Source organism: Vitis vinifera, chromosome 18 (assembly GCF_030704535.1).
Source record: "Vitis vinifera cultivar Pinot Noir 40024 chromosome 18, ASM3070453v1".
Classification (NCBI taxonomy): Eukaryota; Viridiplantae; Streptophyta; class Magnoliopsida; order Vitales; family Vitaceae; genus Vitis; species Vitis vinifera.
In genome coordinates, this window is record NC_081822.1 from 35053455 (window position 1) to 35076794 (window position 23340).

Below are 23340 nucleotides of genomic sequence, written 5' to 3' on the forward strand. Positions count from 1 at the left end.
CTTGGTCTCCTGGAGACAAAATAGATCCACTCTTTGACTCCTGATCATGGCCTTAATCACCTTTCTTTTTGAGCTGTCGTTAGCTCCACGAACATTCTAACTCAAGATTCTTAGCTTCATTTAACCACCATGATCTGACACCTCTTACTAGCATTCCACTCTTCTGCTTCTTCCCCCCTCGTAGTTAATATAGCATTCCAGCCTTTTCAATTCCCTTTCAAACTTGGATTTTTCTAGAAGGTTTTTGTTGTGAACTTTTTCCCTTATCTTTCGTATTTTAATCAAAAAATCCAAAATTTCTTTCTCCAGACCTTCTGTTGAAAATCCCATGAACTTACTGAATTTGGCCAACTCACTCTCCTCCCAACTTTCCTCCTCCCATCCCTTTCCATCTCGTGGCATAGATTGGGCTAACCTCAATTCCTTTCCATAGCTATCCTTGCAGTCGCTTGGGCCCTCCATCAAATCTCAGCGGCTTGCATTCTCCTCTTCTGGGGATCCCAGGGTGAGAAGCATACGTAAGGGGGTTTCTCTTAGGTGAGTCACCCTATCATTCCCAGAAAGGTCGCAAAACTCCCCCAAATGAGTCCAACCAAAAATGAAAAGAGAAGGAGAGGATCCAGTCGCCATCAAACCACAAGGGATAGGAGCACACCCGTACCTCGACGCTTCTTCAATTAGGGCGCAGTCGGTCCTTGACTTCTCCGCGAGAAAGAGCTCCACCTCAGCTTGCCTCTGCCTGCCATCATAATCCCAGAAAGGGAAGCCTTCAGCATATGGCTCCCTCAGATGACTTGGACCAGCCCACACAAGAGGCAAAGCCACTCCAGAGTAGCCCACCAAGGACTGGGCTGGATCACGGTAGTCTTTCCTCCCAGTTAGCCCACACGTCCTAGTGGACTCCACTGGTCTAAGGCCCTCTAATGACGAAGGCCCTACAGATGACGAAGGCCCAATAGGATGCGGCCCGGTCTTAGGTGAAGAATCGAGCCCATCGGACCCAACACCCAAGGCCCTATGCAAGCCTTCTAGGTCCCCTAGTAATGACCCAATTGGGCCTCGAGACCGAGCCTAAAGGGACCCCGACCCACCTGTTTGCTCCCTTGTCCCATCAGCAAACTGCAGGTGGGTCTCGAGCCTCGCGCCGTCCACCACTTCCATCACGCGCTTGCCCGCGCATGTAGAGACATCACCTTCAACCTCTCCTTCAACACCGCTGTTCTTTCCCCTCCTTTCTGCCGGCAGCACTCTCATTACCGGCCTTAACTCCCACCATAGGACAAGCAAATAACACACCCCTTTGACCCCAATTTCTATCATGCTAGGGATCTCCTCGCCGGATAATTTCACCAAGATTCTTGCCCACTGCAACTCTTCCAACCTCTCCGTCTGAGTATCAATCGCTAAGAGCCCCCCGCATTTCTCCCTTACCTTTCTAAGGGTATCCCGATCCCATAACGAGATGGGTAACCCCACAATTCTCACCCAGGCCTCATTCTTCTCCTCTCCTTCCAACAGACACCCCGCCCTAGGGTTCCATTTCTCCAGTCGCAGAAATGTCTTCCCTACCAAAATCCCTCCCATATTTAGGGCTTTTTCGGCTTCAGCAATCATCTCAAACTCCAACAGCACCTTTCCCCTTTCCAACTTAGTCAATCCTAAGTTGCCCTTCAACCCCCAAAATCGTGCCATTTGGTTCCCCCAACTCCTCAGATCCTCCCCCTTCACTGACTTTGGATCCCACGATCCAACAATGCACTGATCCAGCCTCTCTAGGTTTCGGCAGAGGTCATTGTGGCTTATTTCCACCCTAGCCACTGACCTGCCATTGCGTTTTTGCCCCTTCACCACTTCCGCGAAGCTTTTCCCCACACTAGGCGCCACCGACATCATCTTCTCCTTCTGACACTCCTTCCTCTCCGTAGTAGCGTCCAGCGCCTTAAGTGTTTCCAACATCGCAATCCAACCCTCTTTCCCTCTTTTTCCTTTGGGGATAAAAATATTAAACCTCTTCTTCTCCAGATCCTTTACACCCAGTCGGATGAAGCTTCTTCCCTTATTTTCATCCCGCGACAGTGAATCGGTCTTCCCTTTCTCCCTCCAATTTCTGACCCATTTGCCTGTTCGTGTATCCTTAATACACAGAGCCAACCCTTCCACAACAAACCCTAGACTGTCCAGCCCCATCTTAATCCACGAAGACACCCTTCTTTTCCTTTCCTCAATGATGACTTGCATTTTGCCTTTCTTCCTCTCTACCTCGATCTCGAAGGTCTTCGACTCCACCTCAAAGCTTCTCTTCCACCGGCTGATTCAAGCTTCCAGGCCACTGAAATTTTTCTCACCATCGCTCGCGCACAGATCCACTCGCTCTCCTCCCTTACTCACACACTCTCTCTCTACAACCCTCTCTCTCTCTCCTCCATTAAAATCCACTTCACCTTATATCCTGATTCAGATGCATGTTCATCTACTTTTAGTGCAATGTTAATGTTTCTTCTTCTTAGGAACACTTAGGGTCATCTCCAATTGAAGGGAGCCAACTATCTCATCTAGCTTAATTGAATCAACAGTGTTCCATTCCTCTAGTGTTATGACCTCAGGTCTAAAACGATCAGAGGGGATCTTAACAGTTTTCAGGTAACCTTGGAATCAAGTATATTCAGGGATCTTACATAGATTGAAAATCAGCATTCACAATGTCTATGATTTCAATAATATATTCAGAAAATGTTTTTGTTGTGATCATTTGAAATTCATTCCTTCACCTATCCCAACTATACATAGTTTTTCCTACCCTAGTGGATATATATCCCATCTCTATCTAGCACCATATCAGGATATCAACCAAATTGAACAGAACTCCAATCTCTATCAGACTTCATTTTCAGGAAGTACATCTGTTTTACCTTGGAATGAGCATAATTATCTCCTTTGAAGTATGGAGGTCTACCTATAGAGGTTCCTTCTCGGTGAATTTCCATCTTAAGAGAATATAGTTTATCCATATTGAGAGCATGAGTAAACATGTTTTGATATGATTTATGAGTTTTTAAGAGAGTATGCTATGAACTTGAGATCTTTTTTAGATGATCAAATAACATATGCACATGAATGTGATTAAGTGATTAGCACAAGGTCATACGCTAAAATGTCTCTAATGAAATCTCAGCAAACAAGCACACAAATATTGCACAAGATATAACATAAAAAATCTCTAAGGGGAGAAAGGAAATAAATAAATAAATAACAATGGGTGCCTTTGTTGTTGCAAATCCACTATGAATATAAATCCAGTTTTGCCTACAAGTCCTCCCAGATCAATCACCAATCCCCTTAAGGAATCCTCAGAGTGATTATTTCTTCAATCCACACCTCTTTTTTATATGCTTCAATATGGCTCATCATGTGCTCACCACCAATCTCTCGACATAGCCTCCTTCAACTATCTTCAATTACCACGATTTCTCTTCTCCTCCACTAATTACATTACAACAGAATCACCTTCACTATCTCATTGAAGTGATCTCCAAAAACTATAAAACAAAAATTCTATTTGCAAAGCAACTTCTTCTTCATATAGATTCAGAGAACCAAAATAAGAAGATGTTTTCACCTGTAGCAAAATCTTCATGTAGATTTAGAGAACTGAAATTGTAACTTCAAATTCACTCTTAGAATCTCAATTAAGGTAAAGCTCTCTCACATTTCAAAATCCCCCACCAAGAGTTTCGCTTACTCTTCATTTTGGAAATGAGAGTAGAACCAACTTAGTGCCGAGGGACATAAGGCACACCCTTATGGGCCTATTGTCATGCAAATTTTAAGGTGGAGCATCCAACTAACTCAACAAATGTTTTTTTGCTTCCAGCCATTTGTTTCCATGGTCTAGAAAAATATGTCCTAGATGATTCCCATTGTTTCAACTCTTTCATGAAAAATGCTTCTCAAATCACTCCGGTCTTTCACTCACATTACATGTGAACTCCAATCTACAGTAGTGAAATCCTATTAACGAGCAACCTGGAACAATTAGCTTATCCTTTCAATCCCATTTTCAAGCTCAATTCCCTCCACCAGTGAAAACAAATGGTCTTATATGATCAACTCCATTCACTCCAGGGCTATAAAGGAAACACTTGTGAGCTGGCAGGCAGTAGCTCCTCCCGACTCACCATATTTCCAACCCCATTTGCTCCATCAAATTCATAAGAAGCTAACAAAACAACTAGCATTATATAACATACAATATCTATGCTAGCTAGTTAATTTACATGGAAAAGACAATTTCTAGCCAAAATATGCCAACATACAGGAATACATACAATTTATACAAACATTGTATGCTAACACAAGAAAATCATACCTGACTTGCTGATTTGAGGCAATTCACCAAAGAATGCATAGGTGGCAATGAGGTCCCAATGGAGCTGTGCATATCTAACAGTCGCAGACTTGAAGGAAGCTCTGGAATTTGTGAAAGCTTCATGCAGTGACTCAAGTCAAGGGCTCTAAGGTTAGAGAGTTGACTGATACCCACAAGTATGTCACTGAGGGTTCCTCCTTCCTCTGGATTGGACCGACTTAGATCTAATACTTCCAGTGAGGATAGATGGAAAATACAATGGAAGACTCCTCCATTTAGATTGCAGTTTCTTAGCCTTAATTCTTTCAATGCGTTCAAGCAGTTATCACTCTTTATTACTCCTGGTGTTAGATTGCATTGATCTAAATATAGTTCCCTTAAGAGAGATAAACCTGACAAAGAAGGCAATTGACAACTGAGCGAATTTAAAGAAAGAACCTCTAGACATGGCATTCTCTCCAGGTCCTCTGGCAATCTGTCAAGTTTTGAGCAGCCTTCAAGACTTAGAACTTCAAGAAATCTCAAATTACAAATGCTGTTCGGGAGACCCTCAAGGTTTTTACAATTGTCCAAATACAAGTTGCGAAGACCTTCTAGAAGTTCAATCGATGATGGTAGCTCTTTAATAGCTGTTTCATCTAAACTAAGCACCTCTAGTTTTCCAATGTTGCACTTGATTTTTGGAAAACTAGTTAGTTTTGAACAGCCACTGCAATGAAGAGTTAAAAGGTGCTTCAACTTATGAATGTCCCCAGGAAGACTCTCGAGGCTTACACACCCTATAAAATTCAAGGAAAAAAAAAGTTAGTTTTATGACACTCTTATATGTGTGTGAACCTTAAGTAAAATTATACAACCTGAAAGAATAAGTTCCTCCAAATTTGGCACGTTTGAGAAATTTGGTAATTCAATAAGCTGTTGTGAATGACTGAGATCGATGTACCTTAAATTTCTAAGACACTGGAACAAAATAGAATTTCTATTAATAAATCAATTTTAAAAAATTTAAAAATATTATGAAACAAAAGCATAAATAAATAATAATCATACCATGTTTCCTTTCCAAAGTAGTTTTATGTTACTATTGCTCAATTTGAGGAGAGCAAGATCATTTGGATGAAAGTTTGATGGTAGAGATTCTAAAGAATATCCATCCCAACTGAGACATGTCAAGTCATCAGACGAAAATACAAAATCTTCAGGAAGTTGTATGCGATTGTGGGAGACGACAAGCAATCTAAGTCTATTCATCCTTTCGAAAGCTTTGCATGTAAACTGTATCTGTTCTGATTTGTCCACATCAAGGAATATCCCTTCAATTTTTTCAGTCCCCTAGATAATAAGAGTATAAAATTAGAAAAGCACAATACATATAAATCCTTACTAAGGTGATAAAGATAAATAACTTCTTGAACAAAACATATTTTCTATATATATATATCTTACCGTATTTCTTTTTAATACTCGATAAATATCTGTATGCCTCCATAATCTGCTCCTCTCTCCTGGCTCATTAGGACATTCTTCATCAACAATGCCCTTGCCCATTTGGGCTAACAAATCATGCATCTCTATTGTCTTGTCCTTTGAAATGGTTATGAAACACCTATCAACGAGAGCATTTATTCCACTTTCCGCATTGAATTCGGAACCATCCAATATTCTTGAAACTATTTCCACATCACCTCCTTTAAAGAAACATGCAATGTCGAGAAATATCATCCTTTGTGTATAATCCAATCCATCAAAACTTATTTTAAGCACATTTACAATTTCCATGTTAGGCACCTTTTCCAGCTTCCGCAATTCGCTTTTCCAATTTGGTAGTCTCTTTCCAAATAATAGAGAACCCAAAACTTTAAGTGCTAATGGAAGACCATCAGCATATCGTACTACTTGATGAGAGAGATCTGCATAACCTTCCTTCAGATGATGTTGTTTAAAGGCATAACGACAAAAAAGTTGAAGAGCTTCGTGAAAATTTAATTTCTTAACTTCATATATATCATTCACTTCATGCCTAGTTAGCAAATCTTTTTTCCTAGTAGTAATGATGATTCTACTTCCTGGACCAAACCAATTATGCTTTCCAATCAAGTGTTCTAATTGTGTCAGCTCATCTACATCATCCAAAAAAACAAGAACCTTTTTTGAGGAAAGCTTATCCCTTATTATTTTGATACCTTCATAAACATTCTTTAAAACTATTTGCCCCTTTGTCCTTAGAGTATCATCAAGAAGCTTTTGTTGTAACTTAAGAAGACCAGAATTTTTTGTGGATTCTTTCCTGACATTTGTGAGCAAGCTAACACTTTCGAATTGATGTGAGATTTGGTTATAAAGAGCATTGATGATGGTAGTCTTACCGATTCCACCAAGACCATAAACCCCGACCATGCGAACATCATTCGACTCAATCTTTAACAATGATATTAGTTTTTCCAAACGAGAATCCATTCCAACAATGTTCTCGTTAACACCTAAAATCTTAGGTAAGTTTCCATGAACGTTCTCAATAATTTCATCAATAAGCGTTGACTCATACCTGCCAATTGCAAAGCATAATAGATCATGTACTCATGCAATAGAATGAGTAGCAAAAGACAATAAATTATATGAAATAAATTTAATGATGCCTACTTTTCCAACTATAACTTAGCAGGGCTAAAAATAATTTAAATTAAAATAAAATAAACCACATCTATCAAACTACTTATGGGTACGATTGCATTATTCTATACAGTTGCTCGTGTGATAGAAATGAGGGAAGAAAATGCAGAATATGATTTGCATTATCAAAAGTGGAAAAAAGAAATTGAAATATTTTTGTGTTAACTTGTCTACTCAATCTTTTGGAAGGCTCAAAATGAAGTTGACTTGTTTGGAATATTACTACCCTATTTTGATAAGGGATTCCATCACAGAATCAACCACTATTCTGCATCCAAGCTTTTACGATCAACGTTACCATCTTTTGTACTTGCATAACTTTCTCTCACCATTCATTTAGATAATGGTTCCCCTAGCTGTTCTTTATTATTATTATTATTATTTATAAATTTTTATAAAATTTTTTGAAAACCCTTTAATCAAAATATAACTTTTATAAATTAATTGAACATATTTTATTTATAATTTTAATTATTTTGTCCGAAGGAATTAAAAAAATATATTTTAAAAGAATATCAATTTTAACTTAAAATAATTTAGTATATTCTTTATCAAGTGTAAAATTTTAATGAACAGATTTTTATTTTATAAAAAATAAAAAATTTTAAAATTTTAAAACTCACATAGCTTTAAATATTTTTTATATCAGCAGACAGAGAAAAGGAGAGTACTTCAAGTGAAAAATGAAAAGAAGTTACAATTACCTGTTCTCCGCAACATGTCCGGCTAGATTGCCTGCTTGCTCCATGGCAGTCCTCCATTTCCTTATCTTTTCCTTTCTCTCCTCGTCTGCATTTTCCTCATGACGGGTAAATGCTTCTCCACAAATCCCAGTTTGCTTCCGAACTTCAGACGGATCCACATTATAGAAAATTGGGATAACTATTTGTCCCCTTTCCTCTTTGCATTCCATGATCTTGACAAGCTCGTCCAGACACCATTTGGAATGAGCATAGGTTTTTGAGAAAACAATAATGGCAATCCTTGATTCTTCAATAGCTTTTAAGAGCTCTGGTGCAATCTCTTCTCCCCTTGGAAGCTCTTCATCATCTCTGAAGGTATGAATATTGTTACGAATCAAAGCCGAGTAGAGGTGATCAGTAAAGCTTTTGCGAGTATCTTCACCTCTAAAACTCAAAAACACATCGTAGCTCCACTGAGAGTGAGAAGTGGAAGAAGAAGAGGGTCTCTGGATGCTGGGGGAAGCCATGGTTGAACAGAAATTGGAGGAAAAATAAGGGTCTTCGGGTACTGAGTAACTCATTCCCCTAGCCTTACGTGAAGTTTGGATGTTGGTGGTGGGATGCGCTTTTTCTTTCTTAATTATTTCTCCCTAGCTGTATCCCTCTAGCTTTGAATGATAGTGTGGTTCACATGGTCAAGACCGCACTTCAATCATTTCCCTTCACTCTTTTCTTTTACATTTTACTCACTTTTCTGAGTTTTCTCTTTTTGTCAGTCAACAATGGCCGACAGTCTTGTCTCTGCCGTTTACAGCTGCTCTTTTCTTTTATTCTAAAATAAAAAAAATAAAAAATGATCAAATGGTCTTTGCTTAGCTCATAAGATCGTGTGAACGCACATTAAATTAAAGTTATTCAATTAAGTTTTGTCTTTTCCATAGTGAGCAATATTATAGTAGAAAATAAAGGTTTATTAAGTTGATATGTCAAGTAAAGCTAACAACTTTGGTATTATAAGCTTCATTTTTGTAGATAAAAAATATGATAATTCATATGACAAAAGGTAAAGAAAATTTTGATCTTGAAGAGTAGAAAGAAGCACAAAACCTTCATGAAATTTTAGGGAAGAAAGACCATGCCCAAAACTCGAAATTTAAATTTTCACAGCCTTTTCACATTTTGTAGTTGGCTTTATTATTAATAGAAGCACATAAATAAATATTGTACTTAACCATGTTACTTCTAAAATTAAATCCCATTAATTTATAGGTCATAATGGCTTGTATAGGTCATCATAGTAATGAGTGTGAAGGTGGGTACTTCTATAAATAATAGATGAGATTAAACCAATTACCCTAAAATTCAAAAGCACCTTTATCATAAAAGTCATTGTCGTCGTAATGGTAATGAGGTTGGAGTATTGGATTAAAATAACTTATTTATTAAAAAAAATATAATATTTAACAAATTTTCGAAACTTATGTTCAAATTGATTTTTTTTTTTATACCATGTAGGTGTCATGTCATTAAAATTTATTTATTTTTAATCATTTTAGTTAAAATCTCAGTTAGTAAATCATTTTAATTAAAATCTCAATTAGTAACTAAGGCTTCAATTTTTAACTAAAGTCGGTAATTGTCAATTAAGGCTTCATTTTTTAAATTGAAGCCTCAATTGACAACTAAAGTTTCATTTTTGAATTAAAACCTCAATTGGCAACTGAATCTTCAATTTTGAACTAAAACCACAGTTCCCAACTGAAGCTTTAATTATTTTTTTTAAATAAAATTTATTAAATTATAATTTATGATTGAAATTTTAAAAATATACTTAAATAATAAATTATTTATATTTAAACTTAAGAATCTAGTATTACTTCAACAAACATAAATTGATAAATAGAAGATATTATAAATGAATATTTTATTTATTAATAAATTAATAATCTTAAAATAATAAATTTACATAACATATAAATAATATATAAAATTGTATAATTTATTAATTTAAGATATTTAATTTGTCGTTTTTTAAGATATTAATTTATTTGTATTATGACAAATTTATTTTTATCGAAATAATAATATACTTTTAAGTCATAGTTGCTAACTGAGATTTCAATTATAATTTTTTTTTTACTTTCAAATTTAATTAAAAACTATTAAATTATAATTTATTATTGAAATTAAAAATATATACTTTAATAATAAATTATTTATATTTAAACTTAAAAATATAGTATTACTTCAACAAACATAAATTGATAAATAAAATATATTATAAATAAATATTTTATTTATTAATAAATTAATAATCTTAAAATAATAAATTTATATAACATATAAATAATATATAAAATTGTATAATTTATTAATTTAAGATATTAATTTATTTTTATAATTTAATAATTTTTAATTTAAAAAAAATTAACTAGGACCTCAGTTGGAAATTGAGACTTCAATTTTAAAATTTTAGTTTAAAAATGAAACCTCAATTGATAACTGAGGTTTTAGTTCAAAAATGAAGTCTCAGTTATCAATTGAGACTTTAACTAAAATTATGAAGAAAAAAAAATTTAATGATATGACACCTACATGACACAAAGAGACCAATTTGAACATAAATTTCAAAAAGTAATTAAATGTTTTTTTTTTTTTAATAAATTGACCATTTTGACCCGATACTCAATGAGGTTAGGTATATTTTGAAAGAATAGAAAACCCTAAATTTCAAAAGAATGTTTGATTCTTGACAATTTATCCCCAAGAGCCTTATTTTTTTACTTTTTATCTTTTTATTATTATTATTATCGTGAGGATGGTTAAAGATGATATAGAAGTCTTTCAATGGTTTAAAAAAGAAAAATGTGAGTGTTAAGTTGACATTTTTGCCATTTTAGAAAATACTTAATTTTAAGATCATTAATAGGAAGAAATAAAGAGTTCACAAAAAATAAAGACATTTTTATTGATTGATCTAGGTAATTGTGGACCCCGCATTTCGGCTCAATACGTTTTCCACTAGATGGCGAGCTCGATTTTGATTTGAAAAATGATTTTTATTGGTTAAAAGAATGACTTGGAGTCGCCACTTATTTTTGTTTTATTTTTAAAGGGTAAACAAAATAAGAAAGAAAAACCCTAAGTGTGACTCCTTGTTTTGGAAAAGGTGGTCTGTGAAAAACCGGATCGGGTTCGGGGGTCAGGTTACTTATTGGGAAGGTACGGTAGAGACCGTAGCACCCCTCTAAGTCCCTAAAGTCGGGTCTCTACTAATAAAGTGAAACTGACGTGACAATCGAATAAGAAAGTCAATGGATACTCACATCAATCATGCATATATGAGAATCAGAATATGTATAGTGAATGATCAGAATGAGTGAATGCATACCTGGGCAGCAAACAGCAACGCGCTATCAAGAAACGGGATTAGTGCACAATTAATGAATACAAAACATAGCTCATACATATCGGAGTGCAAAGCGAAGCTCAAACAAAATACAGTAAGCACGAAAATTGACAGTCAAAAGGGGTCAAACATAGGGCCCCCAACAAAGCCCGATTTATTGTTCATGAGCTAATCCCACAAATCCCCTGTTTTGGAATTATGAAGGAATCACTGTTGTTTATGTAAAATCAAGAAGATCAGAAGATTATTTAGGAACTGAAATGTGATTAAGAACTATTCGAGTGAAAACTGAATTATTGGAGCTTATTTGAAAATTGAAGTATTTGGAATTAAATTTTGAAGATTAGAGCTCTGGTGATTAAATCGAAATTTTTAAAGAAAATGAGAAACGGACTTTAGGAAATTGAACTGCGAGACCATAGACTTTTGAAAGTTGAATTTATAATAATGATAGTAATGAGGTCTTGAGAGGTTGAATTAATAATAATAATAATTATAAGATTTCGAAAGTTGAATTTATAATAATGATAGTAATGAGGTCTTGAGAGGTTGAATTAATAATAATAATAATTATAAGATTTCGAAAGTCTGAATTGACGATAATAATAACAATAATAAGATTTTGAAGGTGTGAATTAATAATAATAATAATAATAAGATTTTGAGAATTTGGATTAATGATAATAATAATAATAATAAATAGATTTTGAAAGTTGAGTTAACAATAATGATAATAAGAGAGTTTGGATTAATGATGATAATAATAATAATAAATAGATGTTGAAAGTGCGAATTAATGATAACGATAATGATGAGATTTTGAAAGTTGGGATTAATGATAATAATAAATAATAATAAATGGATGTTGAAAATGTGAATTAATGATAATGATAATGATGAGATTTTGGAGGTTTGGATTAGTGATAATAATAAGTTATAATAAATAGATTTTGAAAGTTGAGTTAATAATAATATTAATAATGAGATTTTTGGAAGTTTGGGTTGATGATGATAATAATAATAATAAATAGACTTTGAAAGTTGAGTTTATAATAATAATAATGAGATTTTTGAAAGTTTGGATTAATGATAATAATAATAATAAATAGATTTTGAAAGTTGAGTCAATAATAATAATAATAATGAGATTTTTGGAAGTTTGGATTAATGATGATAATAATAATAATAAATAGATTTTGAAAGTTGAGTTAATAATAATAATAATAATGAGATTTTTGAAAGTTTGGATTAATGATGATAATAATAATAGTAATAAATAGATTTTGAAATTTGGGTTAGTAATAATAATAATAGGGTTTTGAAAGTTTGGATTAATGATAGTAATAATAGTACTAAATAGATTTTGAAAGTTGAAGTAATAATAATAATAATAATGAGATTTTTGAAAGTTTGGATTAATGATGATAATAATAATAATAATAAATAGATGTTGAAAGTGTGAAATAATAATGATGATAATAATGAGATTTTGAAAGTTGGGATTAATGATGATAATAATAATAGTAATAAATAGATTTTGAAATTTGTGAAATAATAATGATGATAATAATGAGATTTTGAAAGTTGGGTTAATAATAATAATAGTAATGAAATTTGTGAATGTTGAGTTAGTAATAATAATAGTAGGATTTTGAAAGTTTGGATTAATGATAATAATAATAAGAATAAATAGATTTTGAAAGTTGAGGTAATAATAATAGTAATAAGATTTTGAGAGTTGAATTAATAATAATCATAGTGATAATAATAATAATAATGACAAGAACAATGATAATAATAATAATAATAATAATGACAATAATAATAATAATAATAATAATAATAACAATAATAATAACCATAATAATAATAATAATAACAATGATAACAATAATTAATAATAATAATAATAATAAATGATAACATGCATCCATCAAACCCAAAGCCCATAAGCATGGATCCACTAACAAGCCTCATCTTCAACAAGCCCAGTCCATAAGCCTAAACCCATAAGCCTAAGCCCACAAGCCTAAGCCTAAGCCTCCAAAGCCCATCAGCAAAGCTCAAGCCCAAATCAATGAGTAAGCCCAAGCCCTTTATCACATGCTCTTCTTCCTCATCTCCGGAGACAGTGACGGAGAAAAATGGAGGTGAGAGAGACATCGTCGGAGGTCCTCGGAGTTGGTCCAAGCTGCCATCCTCCCGCGCCACCTCGGACATGCCCAACTGCAGCAGCCTAGTGTCGGTGTGGAGCCTGCTGCTGCAGCCTTCATAGGAGCGTGGAGCTTCGTCGGCCGGAATCTGGTCGTTGAGGAAGAGCTCATGTGCTGACAGCATCCTCGACGTCGTCGTCGCGGAGCTCCCATAGTAGGCGAGCCATGTGGAAGATTCGAACCCGGCGCCGGTGGACGATGAGGCTACGGTTAAAGTGGACGGCGTCGGCATTACGCAAGGTGCGAAGTGCATGGGGCTCACCGGAGTGCTGTAGAAGAAAAACACCGCTTCCGGAGCCGCGTCCTAGGCTGGAGGGAGCATTGACGTGGGGGGTGGAGCTAGAGAGAGAAAATGTGGTGGAAATGATAATGGGTGAGTGTGGCGAGGGTTGACGGAGTTGGGGATGTGCATGAGAGATGATGGGCATGAAGAGATCCAAAAAAAAAAAAAAAAGATGGGTATGGTGATCTCGGATGTGAGTGGTTAAATGGGGGTTTGTGAACAAAGCATGAATCAATAATGTCAAAGCACACTTATAACTCAAACCTCATCCAACAATACATCAACTACTAGCTATCCATATCTGGATCAAAGGGAAAATGACCAGAAAATAACTCAAGAAAGAAAGAAAAAAATGGGACAATCAGATGCTAAGTAGGAGCAAGGAGTCATCAATGGCATACCTGGGGACGCTCCCTTCTTCTTCAAGCTTCACTTTCCAAGATCCCTCGAACCAGCCCGCTCTCCCCCTCCTCCTTCCTGTTGCCCTGGTCCCGCTTGCCTTTTCTTCTTTCCCCCGTTCTTTTTTTTCTCTTCGTGTCTTCTTCAGCAAGCCCGCCGTATCCCGTCCCATCTGCAGCCCAAAAGCTCTGCCTTCTTCCTGCTTTTCTTCCAACCGTCCTCGGGTGGATAAAGAAAGTAGAAAAGAAGAAGAAAAAAAAAAGAAAATGCATGAAAATAAAAAAAACCTGCCCCCAGTTGAGGGGGTCTACAGTAATCCTTTCATAGCTTTTAACTATAACTTTGTTGAAAATCTTACTCCTTCCTCCTTGTCTTCCTCTTATAATTTCTAAGTTTCAACTTTTTTTTTTTTCTTTTTAATAATAATATTGGTTTTATGTTTTAATGAAATAGGTTGCAAATTTGAAGAAAACATATTCTAATGTATTTATTGATTATAGCTCTTTCTTCAAAAGGGTTATCGTTATTTACATTCTCAAACTAATCAAATTTACATCTCTAGATATGTAATCATTGATGAGTTTGAGTTTTCCTTTACTAACAAAACTTCTACCATATCTTTCTTATAGGAACAAAGTCAAATGACCATATTTTGAGATTTCGATCAGCAGTCACAACCATTCAATCCAAACACCAACTCAACCCACAACTTCACTCCCACCAAACAACCTTTCAAACCATCGTAATAGTGTAGATCTTCTATTTTGTCTTTTTAACACATCTCATCTAAATTTGTCTTTCTTACATACTTTAACACCTTATTATGCACTTATGGTCATTTTTCTAAGCTGTTTTTTTTAAATTATCTTTTATTCTTTGTGATTATGTTGATTACTAATTATTTTATTTTATTTTATTTTATGCAAGAGTCATTCTAAAGGGATTAAATGCATTCCAATATTGATTTTAATGATTTTTAAATCTTAATTCAGGACTTTATTTTTTATTGATGTATAACATATTTAGGTTTGTTTAAAATTTTCAAACTTTAATTTTATAAAATAGATTCAAGTTTTGAATTAATTAATAATTGATTTCATTCTCTTTAAAATGTAGAATATGATAAAAGGCCTGCAACAAATTCAAACAAATCTTTATACAAGTGAGAATTTATGTCATCCAATCATTTTATTAAAAATCACTCTATAAATTATAAAAATAAAGATATTAATCACATCTATTAATATGTTTTTTTTTTAAATTGACAAATCATGATGAAATTATAATCTTTTTAATATTTTATTAATTATAAATTAAAACATCACTATAATTATTCAATCCCCACAGAATATAAAATGAGTTATTTTCAGTAATAATAATAATAATAACTAATCATATTTGAATAACATTTCATCAATTATATATCAAAATAAAGTTTTATGTTTATCATAACCTATGTTTTAAAACAAAATAATAAAAGTTATATTTCCATTTAAATGTATTTAGATATCTACCTCCATAGCCCATGGTATTAAAATAATCTAATAAAACACAGTATCCCATAACCGGTCAACAGCACAGCTGCTCCTAGCCTTAGCCTCTTGCAGCTGCAATCAGCTGTTCCACTCTCTGTTACAGGAGTTTAAGACCAAAATAATATATTTGTAAAAAAAAATGATAAGAATAGTATCCATTTGAAAATATTTGCCAAAGTAGTCTTCTTTATCCACGTAAGCATCCACATGGATTTTAAGTGTAAAGAACCACCGTTGGTGACTGTGGTTTTAGAACTTACAAAAATTTCCTTAAAACCACAGTTACAAACTGTGGTTTTACAATTTCTCTTAGAACCACAGTTACTAACTGCGGTTTTAAAAGAAGTTTCCTTAATACCACAGTTACAAACTGTGGTTTTACAATTTCCTAACTTTACAATTATTTTTAAAATATTTTTTTTATTAAAACAACCATAAAACCACAGTTAGTAACTGTGGTTTTACTAATGGTGTTGTAATTCAAATTAGTGATGTTATGTTATTCACATGTTTCCTTGATAATTTAAACAAATAAAACTCAAATGCATCCTAAAGTCTAAATGAAAGAAATTATAACTAAATAAATTATTACAACCATTACCTATTTTTCTTTCATATAATTAAAAAATTATACATTTTAACCAAGACATAAGTTCAAATCATACTTAATAATAAATAACCTAAAATCATAATCACTAACATTAATTTTCATATGAAAAGATAAAATTTTAAAATAATATAAACAATTTCTTTAGTTATTTTAAAATTTAAAAATAATATGAATAAATAATTTTCTTTAGTTCATATGTGAAAATATTTGTAAAACAAATAAATATTTTATTTACTATAAATATATAAATTTTTATGGGAATGCATGTAGACCAAATTATTTTCTCAAATTTTCAAGGAAAATATGAAAAAATAAAGATAAAATATATATATATATATTTTTAAATAGTCGTAACAAAAAAATTTGTGAAAAGCAAAGTTCTAAAATCCCATACTTTTTTATACATGAGTCCCCTTAAAAATATTTGTGAAAATTACAACATAATTGTAATTTTGATAAAAAAATATTTTAAAAATAATATTAAAATTACAACACCATTAAAATAGATGTGGATTAAAAATAATTGTAAAACCACAGTTACTAACTGTGGTTTTATAGTTATTTTGATAAAAATTATTTTAAAAATAATATTAAAATTACAACACCATTAGTAAAACCACAGTTACTAACTGTGGTTTTATGGTTGTTTTGATAAAAAAAAATATTTTAAAAATAATATTAAAATTATAACACCATTAAAATGAGGACGGATTAAAAATAATTGTAAAACCACAGTTACTAACTGTGGTTTTAAGGGAAATTGTAAAACCACAGTTTGTAACTGTGGTTTTAAGGAAACTTCTTTTAAAACCGCAGTTAGTAACCGTGGTTCTAAGAGAAATTGTAAAACCACAGTTTGTAACTGTGGTTTTAAGGAAATTTTTGTAAGTACTAAAACCACAGTCACCAACGGTGGTTCTTTACACTAAAAATCCATGTGGATGCTTACGTGGATAAAAAAGATTACTTTGACAAATATTTTCAAATGGATACTATTCTTATCATTTTTTTTTACAAATATATTATTTTGGTCTTAAACTCCTGTTACAGTCCAGCTTTGGCCGCCCAAGACATACATCTTTTCACCCATCAGCCATTACCCCTGCCACAGCTCATACTAAAGCTGCCATAACCTATACCCCATAACCTAATATACGACTCTCACAACCGCCCTTTGTAAGAGTCACACAAAAGCCAAATTTTTATTATTATTATTTTTAATCAACTCCAGCACAGCCTCGTCAGACGCCGAGCCTCCTGATCTCATCTCCAAACACGTTCTGCAGCTGAATCCTTTGCCTTTATGAAGTTTGGATGTTGGTGGTGGGATGTGCTTTTCCTTTCTCAATTATTTCTGCTTAGCTGTATCCCTCTAGCTTTGAACTTTCACTTTTGTCCCTTTTGGCAGTCAACAATGGCCGACAGTCTTGCCTCTGCGATTTACAGCTGATCTTTTCTTTTAGGGAGAGTTGGGATTACTGGCTGTTATACGAGAAATACATGGTTTTCAAAACCATATAACTGAAATATGATTTACCTGAGAAAAATTGTGAGAGTTGAGTTGTCATTTTCGCCATTTTAGAAAAGACTTAATTTTAAGACCGTTAGTAGGTAGAAATAACAAGTTCACAAGAACGAAAGAGACCTTTGTTGACTGACCTAAGTAACCCCTTTCATGGCTTTTTCACTTGTTTGTTTTTGGGTTTTCTTTAATGAGGCTAGGTGATTGTTGTTTATTTTGACTTATATTTTAGATGGATTTCATTTTTAATAAGAGTTTTTCATGGTAAAAATTGATGTGATACAAATTTTTATTGATATTAATATCATTTTATCATAAATTATTTAGAGTATAGATATAAATAAAATATCAATACCATAGGAAATGTTAAAATAAAGTTAGGTGCATATGCAAAAAATAAAATTTGAAAAATAGAATAGTCCAGTCCAACCATATCCACACATCCATCTTCCTATAAATGAAACTAATGATAGATACATAAGTCAAAAATAAGATTTGAAAAAGAGTATAATCCAATTCAACTACCTATCTTCCAATAAATTAAACTCAAAATGGGCACATATTCCAAAAATAAATTTTGAAAAATAAAATATTCCAAACCAACTTTATCAACATGTCCATCTTCCAATAAATTAAATTGGAAATGAGTCGGCATGTGATAAAATAAATGTCAATTTCCATTTTACTTATATTAAATTCACTTATATATTTATATCGAAAATTATCCTTTGAATATTTCTAGAAACATTAGTGTGGACTCCGCATTTTGATTGCTCAATGCGTTTCCCACTCGATGGCGAACTCGACTTTTATTTGAAAAATTGATTTTTATTGATTATTTGAAAATGACTTGGAGTCGCCACTTATTTTTGTTTTATTTTTAAAGGGTAAACAAAATAAGAAAGAAAAACCCTAAGTGTGACTCCTTATTTTGGAAAAGGCGGTCTGTGAAAACCGGATCGAGTTCGGGGGTCAGGTTACTTATCGGGAAGGTACGGTAAAGACCGTAGCACCCCTCTAAGTCCCTAAAGTCGGGTCTCTACTAATGAGATGAAGCTGACATGGCAATCAATGAGAAAATCAATGAATACTCGAATCAATCATGCACATATGAGAAACAAAGCATGTATAAAGAATGAGCAAAATATGAATAGATGCGTACCTGGGCGGCAATCACGAATGCGCTATCATGAAACATGGTTAGTGAACAATGAACATATATAATTAAGCGCATATCAAGGAATAGAGTAAATCAATCATGCATGACAAATAAATCAATCAAGCAATCAATCAGTCATGAATTCACATATGTGGGCCCCCCATCAAAGCCCGTTTATTTTGCATGAATTAATCTCATAAATCTCATCATTTGAGAATTACGAAGATTGATTTCTTGCTTGTTTAAAAACATTTTGAAATTCATAGGAGTTGTGAAAATTATTGGCCAGAAGGAAGAATGGCAGTGAATTTTATTTGAAATGAGATTTTTGAGTGATCCTAAAAATTCTAAAGATGAAAATTTGAAAAATAAATAAATAAATAAGAATAAAATAAAATTATTTGAAAATCTAGAAATTGGAAACTATTTGAAAACGGGAAATTTGGAAATTACTTTTAAATTGAAGATAAAGAAATAAATAGATAAATAAAAAAATAAATAAAAGACACGTGGCCCAAAAGGTGGTCATGCATAGCTGCTTGTAAATTGGGCAGCCAGTGCTTCTCATACTCTCAGCTTCGGGATGTTCCTTGATGTAGTTGCCCCCATGTGTCATCCTTAGCCGTGACAATGCATGTGTCTTCATCCCAATTAAAGTCACTTTGATCAAGAAGCGTCTTGACAGTGACATATTACATCCTTAAGACATCATACCGATTCTGCAGTTGCTCCTTCAATTTTGGGTACTGAGCCCTGGCCCACTTTAACACAAAATTATACACTGCATCCTCTGACGCAACCTGGAGTTCATCACTAGACAAAAATGCTTCAGTCTTGACAAGGGGTAAGGCCATCGCCTCTTCTTGAAACTTGGTTGTGTCTTTGTAACGACTAGCAAGATATTGATTGGTTGCATCTGTCAAAGGCTGAACTGTCTCAACCATTAGGGCACTAGAAGGAGGCTCTAGACAGAGCAATGCAGATTTCAGGTATCATGGATAAGTTCCTTAAGAGTCTGCTGCAGCTGCGATTCGGAGACTCTCCACCGTTGATTTCATCATCATGCTTCGCTTCAGAATTCTGGACGCCATGGATTCAAACCGCGACTGGTTTGGCTTCCTTCATTGCTTGTCACAACAGACTGCATGCACCATTCGTCGCGTACCTCACGACAAATGTGAGTCTGGTTAATCCCGTAGGAGGACTCCAAGCAGCATGCATAACGTACCTCTTCGGAACATCACAACGAGACCCACTGGTGCCCTCGTCTGAATACACCTCCGCATCTCATTCAAGTAATGGGTATTGGACCCATGCATGCATGCAAAGATGGAGGAGTGAAGTGGTGAGAGAAAGGATGTACGGATTTAGCTGCGAGTAAAGTCACGGGTATGGGAGGATGGATGCGGTGAAGACCTTTGAGGGTGATGAAAAATGGTGCATGGAGTAAGATAGGCTAAAGTGGAAATGCGTGGTAGAATGGGCAAGGATCTCATGGGGAGAGTGCAGTCACGCATAGGGTTATGGGTATGATGGTATGGGGGATGGGATGATGTAGTTATGGAGTGGTGTAGTGAGAGGAAAGGTGGTGAAGGGTATGTGAGGAGGATGATGGGTATGAGAGAAGGGTATGATGGGTACCATGCATGGGGATGAATGGTATGAAGGAAGATGGGTATGGAGGAACATGAAGGATGGGTATTGGAGGATATGGGTGATGAGAATGAAGTAGGAAACGTGGGTATTATGGGTGTGGGAATTAAGGACGATGGTGAATGCGCTTAATGGGAGAATATAGGATGGAGAACGGGAAATGGAAGATGGAGAATGGATGATGAGTGATGGAGAGCTTGAGGTGGGTTGGATGGATGCATGCATCGGGCATGAAGGACGGGTGAGTGGGATGTGGGTAGTGGGCTTGGAAAATAGGAACGTGGGTAAGGTGGTGTGGGACCATGCATGACTAAATGGGTTATCTTTTCCCGGTTTTTTTTATTTTCCAGAGATTTGCAGCCAATTCCTTACTGTCAACATGATTACTGCCAACATCTCATCTCAGTGCCTTTCATTATTCTCACAGTCGCGACCAAAGAACAGTTCACTGTAGGAAACCATAAAGAAAGACTATGCTTCGTTGCTACTGACAAGGCATTATTTCACTTACCCTGATTCCATTTTAAGGCGGGATAAAACCCGCAACCTGCACCATCTGCGGATATGGTGGAACAAGTCATCCACCAGAGAAGAAATGCCTCTCACTGACAGGGTCTGATGATGGAGTTGAAAAATTACGTCTAAATAAGAAACTGGAAGGAGAGCCTCAATTTCATTCTTGGATTTAACTGCTCAATCCTTAACATTCTCACAGCTGTCACCTTCCCCATCATAGTCACTTCCACTAACCATCTTTTCCGGAGGAACACCATTTTCATAAATCCACCATTACTACCAGCCTCAGGTAGTAATACGAGAATCGAAACTCTCCACGACTAGTTCTAGGGAGCAGAGATGGTATGGGGGACAAAATCGTTAAAAAAAAAAAAAAAAAAAGAACAAAAATCAAAAGATCCCGGAATCGTATATATAAAGCTGCGTTCCATGAAAAACGAACGAGCTCAAAAATGGTGGAACAAACAGGGGGTCCTCAACACGAGCTGGTAAACATCATACTCAAATCTAGGTAAAGAGTAATACCCCCATTGCAATGAAAAAAAAAAGATTGAGAGCATGAGAAGAGAATAAAACATAACATATAGGAGCAGATAATCACATTTAAACGAAGCAAACCTGTGGCCCTTGATCGTCCACAGCAAATCACAAATAGATATTCATCAGATTAGCAGAGAATGAAGTGAGATTTTAAGAGATGAAAACGCACCAGATTCAAAGTGATGCTACTAATGGCTCCACAATGCAACCTTCTCCTCCTCGGCTTGCAAGCTTTCTCTTAGAAAACTCTCCGTGTAGCTTGCTTTCCCCCCAACTCAACCTCTCTGTCAAAAACTCCTCCTGTAGCCCTTCTCTCCCCAACTCTCAAATAGCTGGCCACCTCTCTCTGCCCTCTCTCTCTACCCTGCAGCAGCTTCTGAAAAGCACCCTACCTCTGGCCAGCTGACCCCCCTGCAAAAATCCCCTCTAACAGAAAATATGCGCTCCTCCTAACGGCCAGAATATCTCCATGCCACGTGTCAAACTCTCACTCGCTCCTCAATTCCACCATCTGTTTCTATGACCACCAACCACAAGACGACACGTGGCCCTATGGGACTGCGGCACTTGGCAAAAATGGCTGTAGAAAATGACACCCAAATGGGGGTCTACAAATATGCCCCTCTTCGGTAGAGTTCACGAGTGTAAGAGATATGAACACTGAAGTGAAAAGTAAGTGTGAATAGTGAGTGGAATGAAGTGAACTCTACCGAAGAATCAAAGAGACCCCCATAGGGACACTGGTGAAACGCAAAGTCACCCAGGCTAGTAGATGAACACAAAGGCTCTAATCCTAAAAGAGAAATGATGTCACAAAATGCCTCTGCGGCCATACTAAGGATCCAAGCTCCCTCTAAGATGTCTCCCACCCATTTACTGCTAAAACAGTGGCAGACAAATTTGTATAGGAATTATCAAGCTCCACGGGATGCCCCAGTTCGTCATTAGTGACCGAGATCCAATTTTCATTAGCAAGTTCTGGCAAGAATTCTTCAAGATGTCGGGCACCAAATTGCAACTCAGTTCCGCATACCACCCACAGACCGTCGGACAGACGGAAGTTGTCAATCACTGCCTCAAGCAATACCTTCGTTGTTTCGTGCACTAGTGGCCACGCAAATGGAGTTCTTATTTACCTTGAGCAGAATATTGGTATAATACCAACTATCATATTTCTACAGGGATGACCGCATTCCAGGCACTGTATGGAAGGCCGCTTCTTGGCATTCCATCGTACATAGGTCTTTCGCTAGTACACGAGGTGGATCAACAGTTAATGACTCGCGATGAACTACTTTAGCAATTGAAGATTAACTTAGCAAGCTCAGTTAATCGAATGAAACAAATGGCAGACCACAAGCAGAGGGATATTTCGTTGACATTGGCGAATGGGTGTTGTTGAAGCTGCATCCTTACGGCCAACAAACAGCCTTCAAACGGGTCCAACAAACGGCCTTCAAACGGGTCCATCAGAAATTGGTTAGTCGTTTTTACGGATCCTATGTGATCTTGAAGAAATGCGGACCAATCGCGTACAAATTAGACTTACCAAAAGGCACGCGCATCCACCCAGTGTTTCATGTGTCACTACTTAAATGATACCAAGAAAATGATGGACTTACGGAGCCACAGTAGACAACGTTGCCACCTATCTCCGATGAAGGAGTGGTCGCACTTGAACCGCAAAAGATTCTGGACACCCGCTTGGTCAAACAGAGAGGCCAACTTGTTGAAGAAAGCCTAGTGCAACGGAAACATCTACTCTCGAAGGACGCCACTTGG

At 35.2% G+C, this 23340-nt stretch overlaps 1 protein-coding gene across 1 annotated transcript in view; it reads right to left on the reverse strand.

Annotated features, from left to right (window-relative positions):
• The window catches only part of LOC132252623 (uncharacterized), a 29371-nt gene extending 20989 nt beyond the window's left edge, over nt 1-8382 (reverse strand). The window contains exons 1-5 of the mRNA XM_059734781.1: nt 7741-8382; nt 5813-6911; nt 5417-5698; nt 5224-5326; nt 4367-5145 (exon numbers count right to left, since the gene is read on the reverse strand). Of these exons, the coding sequence (XP_059590764.1) occupies nt 4367-5145; nt 5224-5326; nt 5417-5698; nt 5813-6911; nt 7741-8300 (2823 nt within the window). The 5' untranslated portion in view covers nt 8301-8382. The remainder of the gene's footprint in view (nt 1-4366; nt 5146-5223; nt 5327-5416; nt 5699-5812; nt 6912-7740) is intronic.
• Nucleotides 8383-23340: the final 14958 nt, after the last annotated feature.